Source organism: Epinephelus lanceolatus, chromosome 14 (assembly GCF_041903045.1).
Source record: "Epinephelus lanceolatus isolate andai-2023 chromosome 14, ASM4190304v1, whole genome shotgun sequence".
Lineage (NCBI taxonomy): Eukaryota > Metazoa > Chordata > Actinopteri > Perciformes > Serranidae > Epinephelus > Epinephelus lanceolatus.
The window spans coordinates 44954064-44972678 of NC_135747.1; the positions used below are offsets into that span (position 1 = coordinate 44954064).

The 18615-nt window shown below is 45.6% G+C and overlaps 1 protein-coding gene across 43 annotated transcripts in view; it reads left to right on the forward strand.

Annotated features, from left to right (window-relative positions):
* neb (nebulin) overlaps positions 1-17521 on the forward strand; it is a 95899-nt gene extending 78378 nt beyond the window's left edge. For 13 of the 43 annotated variants that reach the window (XM_078174770.1, XM_078174774.1, XM_078174779.1 and 10 more), the window contains 19 exons: positions 1219-1332; positions 1449-1553; positions 2707-2811; positions 3117-3221; positions 3663-3755; positions 5358-5450; positions 5825-5917; positions 6108-6200; positions 9436-9528; positions 9719-9811; positions 10430-10522; positions 10834-10926; positions 12773-12865; positions 13289-13396; positions 14656-14842; positions 15029-15121; positions 15425-15565; positions 15687-15790; positions 16724-17521. In XM_078174770.1, the coding sequence (XP_078030896.1) occupies positions 1219-1332; positions 1449-1553; positions 2707-2811; positions 3117-3221; positions 3663-3755; positions 5358-5450; positions 5825-5917; positions 6108-6200; positions 9436-9528; positions 9719-9811; positions 10430-10522; positions 10834-10926; positions 12773-12865; positions 13289-13396; positions 14656-14842; positions 15029-15121; positions 15425-15565; positions 15687-15790; positions 16724-16897 (2073 nt within the window). In that variant the 3' untranslated portion in view covers positions 16898-17521. The remainder of the gene's footprint in view (positions 1-1218; positions 1333-1448; positions 1554-2706; positions 2812-3116; positions 3222-3662; positions 3756-5357; positions 5451-5824; positions 5918-6107; positions 6201-9435; positions 9529-9718; positions 9812-10429; positions 10523-10833; positions 10927-12772; positions 12866-13288; positions 13397-14655; positions 14843-15028; positions 15122-15424; positions 15566-15686; positions 15791-16723) is intronic. The other 30 variants (XM_078174807.1, XM_078174803.1, XM_078174809.1 and 27 more) reach the window with 10 other exon arrangements.
* Positions 17522-18615: the final 1094 nt, after the last annotated feature.

The window sequence follows — 18615 nt, forward strand, 5'->3', positions numbered from 1 at the left end:
TTCAGCCTCTGTTCTCACCCGCTCAGCATCAAACACATGGAGTTCCTCATCTGTGTGCTCCGGCTCAAACAGGTATGGCTCTGGGTCTGTGTCTGCTACAAGAAACTCTTCAAAATCACGTTCAAAGTCGTCCATTGCAGCTACTATAGTCCGGAGATATTGCTAGGCTAAATAAACAGCTGAGCTCTGTTTACAGGCTACACTGTCAGTCAGTGTGCGGGCTGGAGATTGGTGGAGCAGAGAGGGGAGGGGGTCCCCACTTAGCATGGTAAACGAGTATGTGTGTATGAAGTGTGTGTGTTACGCTAGAAGAGTCAGAGTTTGGGACGGAGTCTTTTACACCCTGGAGTGTTACTGGAGTTTCTGGAGTGCTCAAATAAACTGGCCTTTTTCCTGAACGCTCCTCTGGTCTCCTGCTCGTGAGGGATTCATTACAATATCGTAACATGGTTTAGATTTCTAAATAAACATTCACCTCGTCACTAGATAGACCTACTCCTGAAAAACTCATGCGCAAGGCTTTTTGTCCCTACGAGGCCACCGTCATTTACCTGACGGGAGGGGTGAGCGAGTGAGCCCTGCAATCTAGAATTTGACCACTGATGTCACTGTTTTCAACCCATTTTACACACTGGCCCTTTAAGACTCACCAGTTTCACCAGCTATGATCGCTCTGGAAAATGGTGTTTACAGCACAAAGGAAGTGCATCAACCAAAACAGGAAGAGGATAGTGCTTTGTTTTCCTCGGTGGCTTTCCAAAGACTATCACTGTAATGTCTTTGAAGCTATTATCCTCAGCAGCAAAAATGACAGAACAATCAAAGCAACTTCAGAAAACAAAAAAACAGTGTGTGCTGAGCTGTTGGTAGCTGAGGCTCTGAGGTAAACAAGAAGTGATCTGGTTGTCTTTGGGCATCAACAATAATACCACTTGTAAATAAGAGGGAGGGAAAAGCTGAAGAGTTGTCTGTTTCCACTTTAAGAGAAACTATACTTTAACACACCGTCTTTAACTCGTGTTGTTTTATCTTTCCACACAATCTGCTGTCCCGATGACCTTTGAAAATAAAATTTCCTCTAACCGTCTTTATTCACCATCTCTTGGATGTTTGGTTTTGCATCCTCTCAGTATGAATAAATCCTGTTATCTATAGTTGTCTGACAGTCGTATTAGTACAGTGCTTTGTTTAACACCTGATCACCTGTAACATTTACAGAGAGAGTACAAGAAGTCACTGGAGCAGGAGATCAAGGGCAAAGGAATGTTGGCTTTGGCTACAGACACCCCCGACTTCATGAGGGCCAGGAACGCCACTGACATCCTCAGTCAGGTCTGAATCATACTGTGTCTCCATTTAGATCTATCAGTGATCCACAGACTGGCTCTGGTGTGTTTGTGTCAGGTCTGAATCTGTGCTGAATGATATATATATTTATTGTGTTTCAGACCAAGTACAAGCAGACCGCTGAGATGGACAGGGCCAGCTACACCACTGTGATCGACACCCCAGACATTATCCACGCTCAACAGATGAAGAACATCGTCAGCCAGGTGATTAAACCTTCCACAGGTTTCAGTTATAGGTTTCAGTGTGGAGGATTTAGAAGCATCCAGCAGTGAGGTTGCAGATTTTTAACCAACTGAATACCCCTCTGCCTGCCTCCTTACGGTGGCCTTCAGGTGACATAAAGCCACAGACTGTATAAAAAATGGATGCAGCCACCGTGACATCACCTGTTGGTTTGTGGACTCCTGTTTTAAAGCCTCAAGTCGGACATTATGGTCATCGCCATTTTGGATATTTGGAGCCAGAAGTGAGCAGATTCAGAGCTAACCCTAACGTTAGGTGCTAGATTGTTTAGCACGGTACATTTACAGCTCTGATTAACTGTGATAACGCTAATGCTAATTTTTTGCTAGCAAAAAACAAACAAATGTCATCACCAGAAAATATGAACATCCGATAACTGAACACTGAACAAGACTTTTTTAAGTGACCAAAATGTTACAATCAACTTTCATGAACTGAAAACACACTGAAATAGCAACAGCTATGCATACACTCTTTTAATCTGGGGTGATGCCACGGTTACGTTACCTAACCAACGCTGTCGCTGTGGTATCAGCTTGTCAGCTCAAAGTGGACACACCCTTAATTATGCATAAAAAAAAATCAGTCCCTGTTGTCATGAATGTTGAAATAATCTTTAGAGACCTGTAAACATGTTTATTTCTACACGTGAACATGGAGGTCTGTGGGGACTGACTCACTCATGGAGTCAGCCTCAAGTGGACATCAGAGGAACTGCAGTTTTTGGCACTTCCTGTTGGCTTCATTTCTCAGCCACAGAGGTTACCGCTTGGTTAAAAGGTGAAAGGTTCTTTCTGGAAACTGCTTGTCCGCTCTGGGCTACTGTAGAGACATGGCAGGTTTTGTGGAAGAGGATCTGCTCCCTGTATAGATAAAAACAACTCATTCTAAGCCAACGAAAACACAACAACACTTAGTTTCAGCTGATTTTACACTGATGAAAACACTAGAAATGTTCTGAATGTTCTGTTTCTGCCCATACACCCCCTGAATCCTTCACACTGGACATTTAACACATGTCTGGGGAAATCCTAAAACAATGAACTGAAGAGTCTTGAAATATTGTGTGGATCTGTTTTAATAATGAAACATCCTACTGTTTGTGTCCACCAGAAAAAGTACAAGGAGGAGGCAGAGAAGACGATGTCTCACTATGTGCCGGTCCTGGACACTCCTGAGATGCAGAGAGTCCGAGAGAACCAGAAGAATTTCAGCACTGTAAGTCATGAAATGATAAATGATGCTGATGGTGACGTACAGTGTGAAGTCAGAGGATCCTCTGGTGTCTGCTGCTCATTCTGTGTGTGTCTCTGTGTCTGTGTTCTCTTATTGGACTGAGTCCAGCTGTAAAGTGTTTGGTGTCACGTGTTGAGTCAGCTCAGTGTCGTATTCAGAGAAAAAGCTTTGGAGCTAATCCTGAGCAGAAACTGAGACACTTTTTCATAGTTTCTGGTTTTCTGTTTCTTTTCTTCTCTTTATCATTGTGAAACATTTTAACTGCACTTTGTTTTTCTCTCCTGTAGAATCTTTACCAGATTGACCTTAAAAACATAAAGGGCAAAGTGTCTACTGTAAAGGACACTCCTGAAATGCTTCGTGTTAAAGAGAATACAAAGAATTTCAGCTTGGTATCTACGTCATATTATTATTTCTTTTCTTAATATTTCCTAATAACACTTTTCCTTACTCCTCTCTTTATTTTTTAACCACCCTGACATGCAGCCCCAATTTCTTTGGACCAAACACAGAGTTTTTAACCATGTAGAATAAGCAGCATTTTAATTCACGCCACTAACCCCTGACAGTTTCTCTATAGTGCAACATGTCTGTGTGTTAGTGCAGAGCTTGTGTGTTGTTAGATATGTGTTCACAGAACCATGATGTCGTGGGTGTGTTGGTTTATGTGTGTGTTTGTCTCATTCAGTGTGTTTTTGTTGGTGTGTGTTGGATTGTATTCACAAAGCAGATAAAATAGTTTGCAAGTTAAATGAAGCACCACGTCCTGGTTACCAGAGAGCTGAAATCAGGCTAACCTCTGGTTGCTGCTTTCATTCCTCGTCCATGTAAAGATTCAGTACAAAGAGGAGGTGGGAGGAGGAACAGCTTTACCGGAGACGCCTGAGATGGAGAGAGTTAAACGCAACCAGCGGAACGTTAGCACGGTACTCCACAGAGTGACCCTGCCCTCCACCAGCTTTACCTCCATATCCCCTCCTGTTCTCAGAATATAACCCGACCTGTCCTCACACGTCATCTCTTCAAATAATAATCTGCAAATCGCCATTTCAATCCAGCATTTTACAGATTTATTTCATGTTTGTTATTTTACTTTCAGTATAATATTTTCTCACTAATTACAGGATTGTACGGAGCCCCCAAAGACAACACACGTTTTAGTTTAACTTGTGGAAAGGTAGAGATGTAGCTTCGTCTTTACTGCAATACACACGCCTGTTTCCACAGAACACTACATGGCCAAAACTATGTGGACACTCCTTTCCAAGGACTTTTGGTTTATTGCTGTTTTTCATTGTTTGGTCTGAGCAGCTTATTTCCATACAGATGAAAAGTTAATGCTCCAGCATGCAGTGGGCTTTAGACTAAACAAAAACTTCTCTTTTTGCTCCCATCATTGCTCACAGGCTCAAGTTTAAGATCTAAGACTTTTTGTGCTTACAGAAGTCTTCTTTATCTTTATCTCAAATTTTGGTCACAGGTGTGTTAAAATCCATGTTAGTGACCTCTTTCCTAAGATAACCCATCCACCTGACAGGTGTGTCTGGTTAAACAGCATCGTTACTACACAGGTGTGTCTTGGGATCATCACAATGAAAGGTCACTCTGCAATGAGTAGTAATGTTTGATCACACGACATAATGCCGAAGGTATCACAGGTTTATGAGGTAGTGTGTTGTTGGTATACTGACTGCAGTAATGTTCACAACAACACAATACAACTCCAATGTCTTTTCACTGAATTTGGCAGTACATCCAACCAACATCACAACTGCAGATCATGTACAAAACACATCCAACATCATCATCAAGATCCTCTGAGAAATAAGTCTTTGTTGCATAAAACAGTCTCAGATATTCAACCTGTGATAAATAGGAGCAAAAACAAGTGTTGCAATTATATTTTAATTCAGTATATGACAATGAATGTTGCCGTGCACAAAGCCGTGTCCATAAAGAAAAAGTTTTTCCAGAGTCCTGACCTCAACCCCATCTGAGACCTTTACAATTAACTAAACTGGCAACTGTGAGCCAGACCTCATCACCCAACACCAGTGTCCGACCTCACCAACACTTTAGTGGCTGAATGGGATCAAATATCTGCAGCTGAAAGAGTGGGAGCTGTTTCAGTTTCATATTATAGACCATGATTTTAAAATGTTTGAAAACCGTTGCACAGTACAGCAGTGGTTGGGTGTCTACATACTTTTGGCAGCATAGTGAACGTGTCCATCAGTTCCTTTGAGGGCTCCGTAGGATTTTTCTTTCTCATGATAATTCATCACATCTAAACCCTGAAGTCATAAACTAAATCAAGTATCATCCATTTTAAAGCAGAGTGTGAATATTTCACAACCTTATTTATCACCAACACTCCCAACTGTCACTGACCTGTGTGAACACTGGCATCACGTGTTACTGTCAGCTGTTGTATGTTGGTGATATGAATCAGTGGACATGTCTGTGTGTCCTCAGTACATACTGTCCTTTGTGTCTGTCCCTGTCTGACTCTGTGTCTCATGGGTCAGATTCAGTACAAGGACTCTGTGGGTCAAGGCACGTCCATCCCAGATCTCCCTGAGGTGAAGCGGGTCCGAGAAACCCAGAAGAATATCAGCTTGGTAGAGACAAAGGACTGCAGTGACCCTGATCTGACCCCCTTACAGTCATTTCATAAAATGCCCTCTGACCTCTCCTACTAGTCTGAAACTCTAGACCCTCCGTGTTTTTAGCACTGGTTTCCCCTCCTCCACTCTAAGTCTCATAAATCACTCCTTTTTACCAACCGTGGTTAATGACGTGATTTTGAATTTACATTTCTACAAAAAAAGTCCCTTAATTTTGTTTTCTCAAAATCAGTCTGCATTTCCCTGTTTTTTGTATTTTATTTCATTTTTTGATATTTTTGGTATTTCCTTCCCTCCCAGATCTGAAACTAATCCTCCTCTGAGTGTGTGTCCTCCATATTTGACTTTCTGTGTCGTCTCATTCAAAGATTCAATACAAGGCAGACGTGGGACAAGGCACGTCAGTGTCAGAGACCCCAGAGATGGAGAGAGTTAAACGCAATCAGCAAAACATTAGCACGGTACTCCACAGAGTCACCCTGCAACCTCCTGCTCTACATTCATTTACCTCAGTCAACTCTTCCTCACTCTTCATCTCCCTCAAACACAATGTCATGAGCTGTTACTGTCTGTGTGTCCTCAGTACATACTGTCCTTGTGTCTGTCCCTGTCTGACTCTGTGTCTCTGTAACTTATTTATACGACGGTCAGATTCAGTACAAGGACTCTGTGGGTCAAGGCACGTCCATCCCAGATCTCCCTGAGGTGAAGCGGGTCCGAGAAACCCAGAAGAATATCAGCTTGGTAGAGACAAAGGACTGCAGTGACCCTGATCTGACCCCCTTACAGTCATTTCATAAAATGCCCTCTGACCTCTCCTACTAGTCTGAAACTCTAGAAACCTCTACCTCCTTCATCCTAACTACGTTTCATAGATCACTCCTTTTTACCAGCTTTGGTTAACGATGTGATTTTGAATTCACATTTTCACAAAAAAAAAAAAATAAAACAAAAAAAAACACACCCCCCACCACAGATAATTCCCCTTCATTTTTCCCTGAAATAAATCTGTATTGACCTGTTTTTTAATTTAATTCACAAACAAAGGCCACGGCAATACAGTTATAGACTGCAGTTAGTTCATTACACACAATGGATGAAGGGATGAGGTTTGAGGGAAGTCTGGAAGAGGAAGAGGGGAAACCAGTGCTAAAAACACGGAGGGTCTATAGTTTTATAGTAGTAGGAGAGGATGTGGGATGAAAGAATAAGGGTTGAGGGATTTGGGTCGAAGGGATGAGGGTCGAGGGAAGCCAGGAAGAGGATCGAAGGATGTAGGATGAAGGGATGAGGGTCGAGGGAAGCCAGGAAGAGGATCGAAGGATGTGGGATGAAAGGATAAGGGTTGAGGGATTTGGGTCGAAGGGATGAGGGTCGAGGGAAGCCAGGAAGAGGATCGAAGGATGTGGGATGAGGGGATAAGGGTCGAGGGATTTGGGTCAAAGGGATGAGGGTCGAGGGAAGCCAGGAAGAGGATCGAAAGATGTGGGATGAAGGGATAAGGGTTGAGGGATTTGGGTCGAAGGGATGAGGGTCGAGGGAAGCCAGGAAGAGGATCGAAGGATGTAGGATGAAGGGATGAGGGTCGAGGGAAGCCAGGAAGAGGATCGAAGGATGTGGGATGAAAGGATAAGGGTTGAGGGATTTGGGTCGAAGGGATGAGGGTCGAGGGAAGCCAGGAAGAGGATCGAATGATGTGGGATAAAGGGATGAGGTTTGAGGGAAGTCTGGAAGAGGAAGAGGGGAAACCAATGCTAAAAACACGGAGGGCCCAAATCCCTCAACCCTTATTCTTTCATCCCACATCCTCTCCTACTACTATAAAAGGATGTGGGATGAAAGAATAAGGGTTGAGGGATTTGGGTCGAAGGGATGAGGGTCGAGGGAAGCCAGGAAGAGGATCGAAGGATGTGGGATGAAGGGATAAGAGTCGAGGGAAGCCAGGAAGAGGATCGAAGGATGTGGGATGAAGGGATAAGGGTCGAGGGAAGCCAGGAAGAGGATCGAAGGATGTGGGATGAAAGGATAAGGGTTGAGGGATTTGGGTCGAGGGAAGCCAGGAAGAGGATCGAAGGATGTAGGATGAAGGGATGAGGGTCGAGGGAAGCCAGGAAGAAGATCGAAGGATGTGGGATGAAAGGATAAGGGTTGAGGGATTAGGGTCGAAGGGATGAGGGTCGAGGGAAGCCAGGAAGAGGATCGAAGGATGTGGGATGAAGGGATAAGGGTCGAGGGAAGCCAGGAAGAGGATCGAAGGATGTGGGATGAAGGGATAAGGGTTGAGGGATTTGGGTCGAAGGGATGAGGGTCGAGGGAAGCCAGGAAGAGGATCGAAGGATGTAGGATGAGGGGATAAGGGTCGAGGGATTTGGGTCAAAGGGATGAGGGTCGAGGGAAGCCAGGAAGAGGATCGAAAGATGTGGGATGAAGGGATAAGGGTTGAGGGATTTGGGTCGAAGGGATGAGGGTCGAGGGAAGCCAGGAAGAGGATCAAAGGATGTGGGATGAAAGGATAAGAGTTGAGGGATTTGGGTCGAAGGGATGAGGGTCGAGGGAAGCCAGGAAGAGGATCGAAGGATGTAGGATGAAGGGATGAGGGTCGAGGGAAGCCAGGAAGAGGATCGAAGGATGTGGGACGAAGGGATAAGGGTTGAGGGATTTGGGTCGAAGGGATGAGGGTCGAGGGAAGCCAGGAAGAGGATCGAAGGATGTGGGATGAGGGGATAAGGGTCGAGGGATTTGGGTCAAAGGGATGAGGGTCGAGGGAAGCCAGGAAGAGGATCGAAAGATGTGGGATGAAGGAATAAGGGTTGAGGGATTTGGGTCGAAGGGATGAGGGTCGAGGGAAGCCAGGAAGAGGATCAAAGGATGTGGGATGAAAGGATAAGGGTTGAGGGATTTGGGTCGAAGGGATGAGGGTCGAGGGAAGCCAGGAAGAGGATCGAAGGATGTAGGATGAAGGGATGAGGGTCGAGGGAAGCCAGGAAGAAGATCGAAGGATGTGGGATGAAAGGATAAGGTTTGAGGGATTTGGGTCGAAGGGATGAGGGTCGAGGGAAGCCAGGAAGAGGATCGAATGATGTGGGATGAAGGGATAAGGGTCGAGGGAAGCCAGGAAGAGGATCGAAGGATGTGGGATGAAGGGATAAGGGTCGAGGGATTTGGGTCGAAGGGATGAGGGTCGAGGGAAGCCAGGAAGAGGATCGAAGGATGTGGGATGAAGGGATAAGGGTCGAGGGATTTGGGTCGAAGGGATGAGGGTCGAGGGAAGCCAGGAAGAGGATCGAAGGATGTGGGATGAAGGGATAAGGGTTGAGGGATTTGGGTCGAAGGGATGAGGGTCGAGGGAAGCCAGGAAGAGGATCGAAGGATGTAGGATGAAGGGATACGGGTCGAGGGAAGCCAGGAAGAGGATTGAAGGATGTGGGATGAAAGGATAAGGGTTGAGGGATTTGGGTCGAAGGGATGAGGGTCGAGGGAAGCCAGGAAGAGGATCGAAGGATGTAGGATGAAGGGTTAGGGTTGAGGGAAGCCAGGAAGAGGATCGAAGGATGTGGGATGAAAGGATAAGGGTTGAGGGATTTGGGTTGAAGGGATGAGGGTCGAGGGAAGCCAGGAAGAGGATCGAAGGATGTGGGATTGAGGGATGAAGGGATGAGGACTGAGGGAAGTATGGAAGAGGATTGGTCTCAGACAGGTAGAAGGTCAGGTATCGGTTGAAGGAGGGAGGGCGGGACAGAACCAGGGAAGTTGAGACAGTTTGGGGGAGTCGTCTCTTTGTCTGCTCTACTACAGATAGAGTCCTGTGGTGATTCCTGTATTCTCTGGATGAGATGGAGACGTGGTCTTTGTTCCTGAACTTAGTTATAAAAACTAGTTTTTGATATTTTTGGTATTTCCTTCCCTCCCAGATCTGAAACTAATCCTCCTCTGAGTGTGTGTCCTCCATATTTGACTTTCTGTGTCGTCTCATTCAAAGATTCAATACAAGGCAGACGTGGGACAAGGCACGTCAGTGTCAGAGACCCCAGAGATGGAGAGAGTTAAACGCAATCAGCAAAACATTAGCACGGTACTCCACAGAGTCACCCTGCAACCTCCTGCTCTACATTCATTTACCTCAGTCAACTCTTCCTCACTCTTCATCTCCCTCAAACACAATGTCATGAGCTGTTACTGTCTGTGTGTCCTCAGTACATACTGTCCTTGTGTCTGTCCCTGTCTGACTCTGTGTCTCTGTAACTTATTTATACGACGGTCAGATTCAGTACAAGGACTCTGTGGGTCAAGGCACGTCCATCCCAGATCTCCCTGAGGTGAAGCGGGTCCGAGAAACCCAGAAGAATATCAGCTTGGTAGAGACAAAGGACTGCAGTGACCCTGATCTGACCCCCTTACAGTCATTTCATAAAATGCCCTCTGACCTCTCCTACTAGTCTGAGACTCTAGAAACCTCTACCTCCTTCATCCTAACTACGTTTCATAGATCACTCCTTTTTACCAGCCTTGGTTAACGATGTGATTTTGAATTCACATTTTCATAAAAACATAATTTCCCTCCATTTTACCCCCTCAGATAAAGGCCTTTTCACACCAGGGAAAAAACGAAATAAAAAAAGAGAATATTCGTTAATGGTTTATTGCGTTCAAACTTTTCACTCAAAGGTAGACAAGAAGATTTGAGTTCTGATTTTTTTGGTCGGTTGTTTTTATCGGCAGAAAATGAAACAGCTGAAGAGAAAAAAAGACACTGCGATATAGGAACAGGTGTGGGCAGGCTGTTAGAGATAGATGGGATTAACTTATGACTGACGTGCGATTTATTCACATGATTTATTGGTGTTTGGTGTGAAAAGACCTTAAAGGAGCATTTCCCTGAATTATTTTTTGTTCCTTCCCTCCCAGATCTGAAACTAATCCTCCTCTGAGTGTGTGTCCTCCATATTTGACTTTCTGTGTCGTCTCATTCAAAGATTCAATACAAGACAGACGTGGGACAAGGCACGTCAGTGTCAGAGACCCCAGAGATGGAGAGAGTTAAACGCAATCAGCAAAACATTAGCACGGTACTCCACAGAGTCACCCTGTCCCCTTCACCCCGCTCATCTCCCTCAAACATAACAGCTCTCCTGATCCTGTCACAGCTGATACTGATCACATCAAACCCACTGTGCAGAGTTAACAGGGTCATCTAAACCCCACCAGCCTCCGTCACAATCTGCTTCTCCATCTCTCAGGATAAAACACAGTGTGTGTGTTTGACTCCATGTTTCATGTCTGCTGTGAGTTCTGGTGCAGTGTTGTGTCTCTGTCCTCCTGCAGCTGTCTCTGACTGACCTCTTTATTTCTCCTCCCCCTCAAACTGGCTGTGGGGCAGATAAAGTACAAGGACTCTCTGGGTCGAGCTACGGCTATCCCGGACCTGCCGGAGGTGAAGCGGGTCAGACAAACCCAGAAGCACATCAGCTCGGTAGCGGATCCAAACCGAACCACGTGTGCTCCCTAACTGTTGAGAGTGGACAGTAGTGCCCATCAATAATACCCATCATGCCCGTGTGCTCCCCCCCCCACCCCCCCTCCCTCCTGCTGTCATCTCACACCCTCATCACCTCTCCCTCATCTTCATCTTCATCTTCATCCAAGGCACAGACTTCAGTTTCCTGAGCTCCAGCTCGCCGTCATTTCTTTTTTTCTTTCCTCCATCTTTAATCTCCAACCATCCGCCCCTCAAGCTGAGTGACAGCCTCCTCTCTGGTTTTCTAACCCACAGCTCAGCTTCTTCACACCAAGCTGCTGAATTAATTTTCACTCAACAGCTAACGACAAACTAAACGTCCTGCTGCAACGTAGGAGTGTGTTTGTTTCCTCCACAGTGATCCTGGCTGTTTCCAGCGGAGCTGCCAGGATGAGTCACTCTATAGGACCAATTTCTCAGACGCTGTTTCCAAAATGTCTCAAACAGTTCCTTATCTGAGATTATTCAAAGTCCCCCTCCACGTCACATATGTCTTTCTCATGTTCATGTCTGACCCTGATCCTGACTCTACTGACCTGTGTCTCTGCAGAGTTTGTCTAAAGAAAGGTGTTTTCACATCCCTCCGCCCTAAAATCTGAGATTTAAATATTTGCTGGGACAGACAGATCAGTACGTCACTGATGAGAAAACTGTGCACTCAGTCTGTTTACAGTCACAGTGAAGTGGAGCTACAGTCCCAGCTGGACGAGGACATTTAATTGGACTTCTGTTCTTGTCCCAGTATACAAGCACAGGAGGGGAAACATGAAATACACATCAACAGGGGAACAGACTTCAACACAACACCTGAAACCTGCAGTGCAGAGCAGACTTGTCAGCACAGAGAGCAGAGTTAGCATTAGCATAGTGAAAGTACTTAGAGCACACATGGTATAATGTGCAGTTTTTAGGATGCAGACAGGACCCAGAGCTTTCCTCAGTTATCTACAAAAAACTCTATCAGAGCAGATATTACAGTAATGTGTGTTTCACAACCACTAACCCAGAGTCAGACTCAGCCAGTTAGCCTACAAGCTAACGGGTCCATGTCATTGGTTCGACATCCCATTAGTCCGACTGTCTGCAGTGCTGAACGGCTCGCGGCGGGCGTATGGTGTGCCGCGACCGGCTTGAGGCGGAGCAGACTCACGGCTTATGTGTTTTCACTTTCTTTTTCATTTTAACCCACACCATGATCTTTTCCTGACCCTAACCAAGTGGTTTTTGTGCCTAAACCTAACCAGACCTTAACCACAGGGCATCATGATGATTTCGGAACAATGGGTTTAATATGGTTGGAACAATGGGCTGTCGAACCAATGGGCAGTTCCCCAAGCTAACAGACAACGTAAACAAGAGAAAGAAGCTAACTACCATAACCATTTTGATTCATCTGCTAGTCGCCGATGTCTGACTCATAGTCTGTATAAAATAATGGCTGCAATGTCCTCGTGACGCTGTGCGATCGCTGGAGAAAGTGGAACGTGAAAGGTAGTGCAAGCAGCTGTGGTTGGTGAGATGGAAGTTAGATCCAGAATTACTCAGTGAGGCCCCGTTGTTTCCGTTTTCCTGTGTGAAGACCGTGTTATAGACTAAAGGTTCATCCCAGCAGTGTCTCTTAAAGTGTGTGTGGAGGGGGACTTTAATCTGTGAACCATCCTGAACTCTGCTCTGTCTGTATCTGCTGTCTCTGAGTCTGAGGTTAATGTGAGTCTATGAAAGCAGTCCTATAGGTGTGTGGTCTGTGTGTGCTTCAGTGTCTGACTGGCCCCTCTGGGGCCCCTGTGCTTCTGTCCTGTAGGTGTGGTATAAAGACAGTTCAGCCAAAGGAACTCCTGTGGTCTTTACCCCAGAGATGGAGCGAGTCAAAAGGAACCAAGAGAACATTAGCTCGGTACCTTCAGACCTCCAACAAGAACATATTCTACTGAAGAAAATGTTCTCCGTCTGCCCTGGTTAACCCCTTCCTAACCGACCTGTCTCCTGGCTCTATAGTTAATGATATTAATTCTCCCGTCACGCTCTTTTTTGAATGTTTAATCCCACCAGCTGTGGTGTGTCTGTGCACATCATCACTGCTAACCTCTCCTCCACATCATCCTGTGCCCCTCCCACTGAAGACTGGGATGTATTTTTGTTTCTAATTCATCCGTCTGAATCCCAGTACTGTAACCCCTCCCAGCAGCTGTGTGTGTCGTCCCTCCACTCAGCCTCTGTGCCACGCCCTTTGTGCTGTGGATGCTAACGGCTACTGTCTGATGTCCTCAGATCAGAGACGTTTCAGCCGCTCACTGTGTGTCCTCTGCTCCTCCGCCAGGTGCTGTACTCTGACAGCTTCCGTAAGCAGGTCCAGGGCAAGGCCGCCTTCGTCCTGGACACGCCTGAGATGAGACGCGTCAGAGAGACTCAGCGCATCATCTCTGGAGTAAGACTTTATGGATGTTTGTGCACGTGAAGTTTGATCTCTACTGCAGAGTGTTTACTTCTCTGCTTCTTCTCTACTTAAATGATGAAGCTGGTGTTAGTCTGTATTCTTTCTTGTAAACAAATCCCATGAAGACAGATAGAAGCCAACAGTGTGTCAGTCTGTCTCTGAACGGCTTCATATCCCTGCCCTCTCAGTCGATCTCAGCCCCAACACACTTCCTCCAGCTGAAAACTTAAATCTTTTAAAATCAGGTCTCATTAACAGACTTTTATTTTGGATAAAGTCTCAGTAATTTATTCAGACAGCTGGAAACTGATTTTAGAACATGTCACTCAGTCAGGAGTAAACTGTGCATTTGTTGAGGACTATTTTCAGCAGCGGATTAAAACACATTTGGTGCTCTAGTGAAGCTTTTCTGAACCAGTGGACCTCGGAGCGCCATCAAGTGGGCGTGGCCAGATATTTAGATCTTTAGGTCCTTTTTGTCCTTTTCATTAAAGAGTAAGATCCTTTTTGTTGAACCAGAAACAGGCCTGACAGTGCCGTCACCAAACCCACCAGACTCCATTTAAATAATCAGTAATTTAGCGAGTACAGGCACAGCATGATGTCACATCCAACTGAATGAATTAAGGGTTAATTTCAGCCAAACCAGAGGTGCTGATTGTTTGAACAGTCAAAACTTGGACAGGGACAGTTTTTGTGAGTTTTATTTTTGTTTCTGTCGACTGTGAATAAAGTGTGTTTTATGATGATAAAGTTATCTTTTATTTAGATGGAGTCTGGTGTGTTTGGCGATGGCAGTTTCATGTCTGTTTTTCGAGGCTGTTTCTGGTTAAACAAAAAGGATTTTAGTCTTTAACATGAAGGTCTTTTTCTGCAGGGATCCTTTCTATGAGGCTGTCAGACACTCTGAATATCAATGTGAGCCTGTCAGTGAAAAAACACTTTCAGTGGACATAAATTGATGTTGCTCAGTTGCCTGCAGGGAAAACGCAGCCTGTTTCGTCGCTGCTGGCTGTGGCACTACTTCAATACTAGACAGGTTCAAAGATTGCTCCCATTAGTCTCTTAGAGACAAAAACATGGAAAAAATAGGGTCCATGTTGAAAAATACTCAAGTTACACTTTAAGCCCCAAAAGACTGAAACCCCCTGATGTACTGAGTGTTTCCTGTGGGCAGTGGACAGTGTGTGTGTGTGTGTGTGTGTGTGTGTGTGTTTCCACTCAGTGTGGTTGTGACCTGTGCTCCTCAGGTGAGATACCACGAGGACTTTGAGAAGAGCAAAGGCAGCTTCACTCCCACCACCACCGACCTGGTGACCGAGCGTGTGAAGAAGAACACTCAGGACTTCAGTGACATCAGCTACCGTGGCATCCAGAGACGCGTGGTGGAGATGGAGAGGAGACGTGCCATCGAGCACGACCAGGAGACCATCACTGGTACAGTTAGACACATGCACACATGGAAACACGTGAAGTTGTTGGAGACACTGGCTCAACTTTAATGTGATCAGCCCTCAGAGCTCAGCATACCTTTTTTTGTAATGACTGATGATCTTTAAAAGCCCCGGAGGTCGTGTTTTAGTCACTGCTGAACTGATCCTGTTTGTGACTGTGTGTCCTCAGATCTGCGTGTGTGGCGCACAAACCCTGGCTCTGTGTTTGACTACGACCCTGCTGAGGACAACATCCAGTCCAGGAGTCTGCACATGATGTCAGGTGAGATCAGACACCCCCAAAAAACTATGACATCACAGGTCAGCAGAAGAAGGGAGCATTTTAGTTATATTTAGTGTGAAAATATATTATTTAGTCCAAATATCATGAATGTTTCCCAAAATATTCAGAGATACTGCATCCTGTGTGCTGAGGTTTCTAAGTTACTGTGTAATAGTCCAAATATGGGTAACAGTTTAACTCCATTGTGGGGGCGGGGGGGGGGGGGGGCACTTTCAGCTGCTCTGATGTTACATGTGATCATAAAGAGCTGTCTCCATCTGACCTTTGACACTCTTCTGACAGTTCAAGCTCAGCGTCGCAGCAAGGAGCACTCCCGCTCCACCAGCGCCCTGAGCGGCATGGCTGACGAGAAGTCTGAGGTGTCCCAGGACGCCGACCATCACATGTCTCTCTACAGCAATGGCTTCATGGCGTCCTCTGTTGGTAAGTGATCCACCGTCACCTCAACAAACACTGTACATGTGTGTGATGTGTGTATGTTTTACCAGACACCAGGTCAGGTTTGTGTGGCTCACTGATCTGTGTGTTCTGTGAACATCTGCAGGTTACCAGCACGCTAAGACTGTGGAGGTGCAGCAGAGGTCTTCATCAGTGGCCACCCAGCAGACCACCGTCTCCTCCGTCCCCTCACACCCCTCCACCACTGGGGTTAGTAACACACTCCTCCACACACACTGCAGTCTGGAAAACTCCTGAACATCTGGTTCTTACTGACCTCCTGTGGTTTAACCTCACCCTGCTGCAGTGACGCACAGATGACATCACTGCTGGGTGTCTTCACACCTCTGACACACACACACACACACACACACACACACACCTCCATCAGTGCTGTTGGGTGTGGTTAGAGGTGGAACCAGAGGGACCACTCGAACTCTGGGTTTGAATTTTCATCATCACTGTTGAGAGTGATTCTTAAATTCTCCAGTGGTAAAAGTATACAGCCCTCACACTGAATAAAATCATGTGTTAACATTTAGTAAACTAAAACGTGTTGCATCAGTCTGCAGCCTGGAGCCTTCTCCAGACCTCAGCAGCAGTGCTTGATCTTAATTCTCCATAGCTAAGCTAGCTGTTTAGACCTGTTGGCTGATTTAGACTCCACACGCTGTTTGTTTTTCGTTTGGTAACAAATGTCTCTTTGATAGTAAAGGTTGCTGACCTCTGACCTCTTAGTACACCCAGCTCATTAAGTCCCACCACACCCCTGAGCAGGACAGAGACAAGAACATTATGAACCCTTTAAAACACTAAAGTCACGCAGTAACACAAACTGACTGACTAACTGATGGAGGCAGCAGCTCTGTCTGTTTCTGCTCATGATGGCGGTGCATTGGAGTCAAGTCAGTTCCTGCAGACATCCATTAACTTAACAACATGACTAAAGCCAATGTGAGTTCAAAGTTCATCTGTAGCAGCTCATTAATGCACATCTGTTGCTTGGACTCGTCAGTAGGATCAATTCATCGCTTGTTTTGGTCTCTTTATTGACAACAAGAATGTGACATCACCAACTCTACCCTTTGCACTCTGGCAGTGACATCATGACTCTGACTGACGTCTTTTCCTTCCTCTCTGCAGAAAACTGTTCGTGCCATGTACGACTACACTGCAGCCGACAACGACGAGGTGTCCTTTAAAGACGGAGACGTGATCGTTAACGTGCAGTCCATCGACGAGGGCTGGATGTACGGCACCGTGCAGCGCACCGGCAAGACCGGCATGCTGCCAGCCAACTACGTCGAAGCAATCTAAAGACAAAGCCCGCCCACCGTCCCTCCAGAGTGGGCGTGACACATCCACAGGGCAATCTGATTGGTCTTCCTGTGAACACAACCGCGGCTTAGTGCAATGATTTAGTGTCTCTTAGCTCTGTATTTTAATGGTGTTGTGATTCTCGTCTGTTCTCATTCATACACTGCTGCCCTGTTTCCTGTGGATGTGACATCAACATGGTGACATCACTCATATAAATATCTCTATTATACATACTATGACTACGCTGAATGACAGACTCTGTAACCTGTTCTGAGACACTCCCTTAGACTCACTAACAACCCAACGCCCTTTGTATATTTCAATAATATTTAATATATATAGAAGAGTATTAGAAACCTTCAGCCAGACGATGGGCTCACATAGTTTGAATTCTGTGGAGAGAAAAAGAAATGACGACGATAGTGAAACCTGTAAGGAGTCAGTTAGCGTCTGTCTCCTCCATGATGAAACCGCTCCTAACGAGTTGTACGAGACCAGACCTCAGTCTTCCCTCCTTCACACTGAAGGCTGGTCACTAGTAGAGTGTGTGTTTTGTTTCTTCTGATTATTTAGGTCCTCTACCTTTAATCTGTAGCCAATAAAGCACACCAAGCTCCTGCAGCACTCTGTCTCCTCCTCTTCATTCTCTACTCTGATCCTGGGCTCCTTATTCACACTCCTTATTCACACTAAGCTCCTGCAGCACTCTGTCTCTGTCTTTCCCTCTCTACTTTGAGCTCCTCGTTTCACACTCCTTATTCACACTGTGTCTCTCAGCAGCTGCTCACTGGGTCCTGTAACATTGAGGGTGTGTTCACAGCTGCTGTCGCAGGTGTTTGGTTCGGTTCAGTGTAACTCAGATTAGTTTGTGCAGGTGTGAACACAACAAAACAACCGCACTTCCTTCTTCGTTCTGTCCTCTGTCTCTCACCTCTCCTCTGGGTCTCTGGTGTCCTCTGTGAATCCACTACATAAATACAGACTGTGGAAGAGACACGTGAGAGACGTGTCAGCGTAGCCAATCAGGGGAAGATCAGAAAAGCCAATAGCGAAGCAGCAAGCAGAGTAAAGATGGAACGAGAAATGAATTTGTACTCACAAGATAAAAAACCTTAGAGGCTCCGTATATTCCAAATGAAAGTGAGGGAAAAATAACGACTGCTCCCAAACGACCAGCTCAGAGGACGTGATGTCAGACAGGATGGTGAGGTGAAAACAAAATGGCTGCTGTCAGATTATCAACAAGAAGAGGAGGAAGACGTGAGGTCTTTACACAGTGTCTTTATTTAAAGCACGTTTCCAGCAGTGTCGTCTTTTTCTGTAACTGAAGATTATTTTTTCAGTAAATTGAAAAACATTAAAAAATAGATTTTTATTCTGAGGTGCGTGCACATGAAAACATTTCATATTAAAGAAACAGAAGTTATAAAATCAATAAAAAAGAAGATGCTAGATTTGTCTTAATGCTGCAGCGTTCTCTGCGAGGGTCGTCGGTACGACTCTGATAAGGCAGCGATCATGAAGGCTTCGTACGTTAGTTAGAATTCATGGGTTCATTAGTGCTGCGTCATTTATGACAGGTTTATGGATCAGTTAGAGGCCAAGGTTAACAGGAACTGATTTGGGGTTGTGAAAATCTCCTTTGTGTAACCCTCTCCAACAGCCTGTGTGACCTCTGACCTCCTCATCTGAATGAATATATGAACAACTTCACA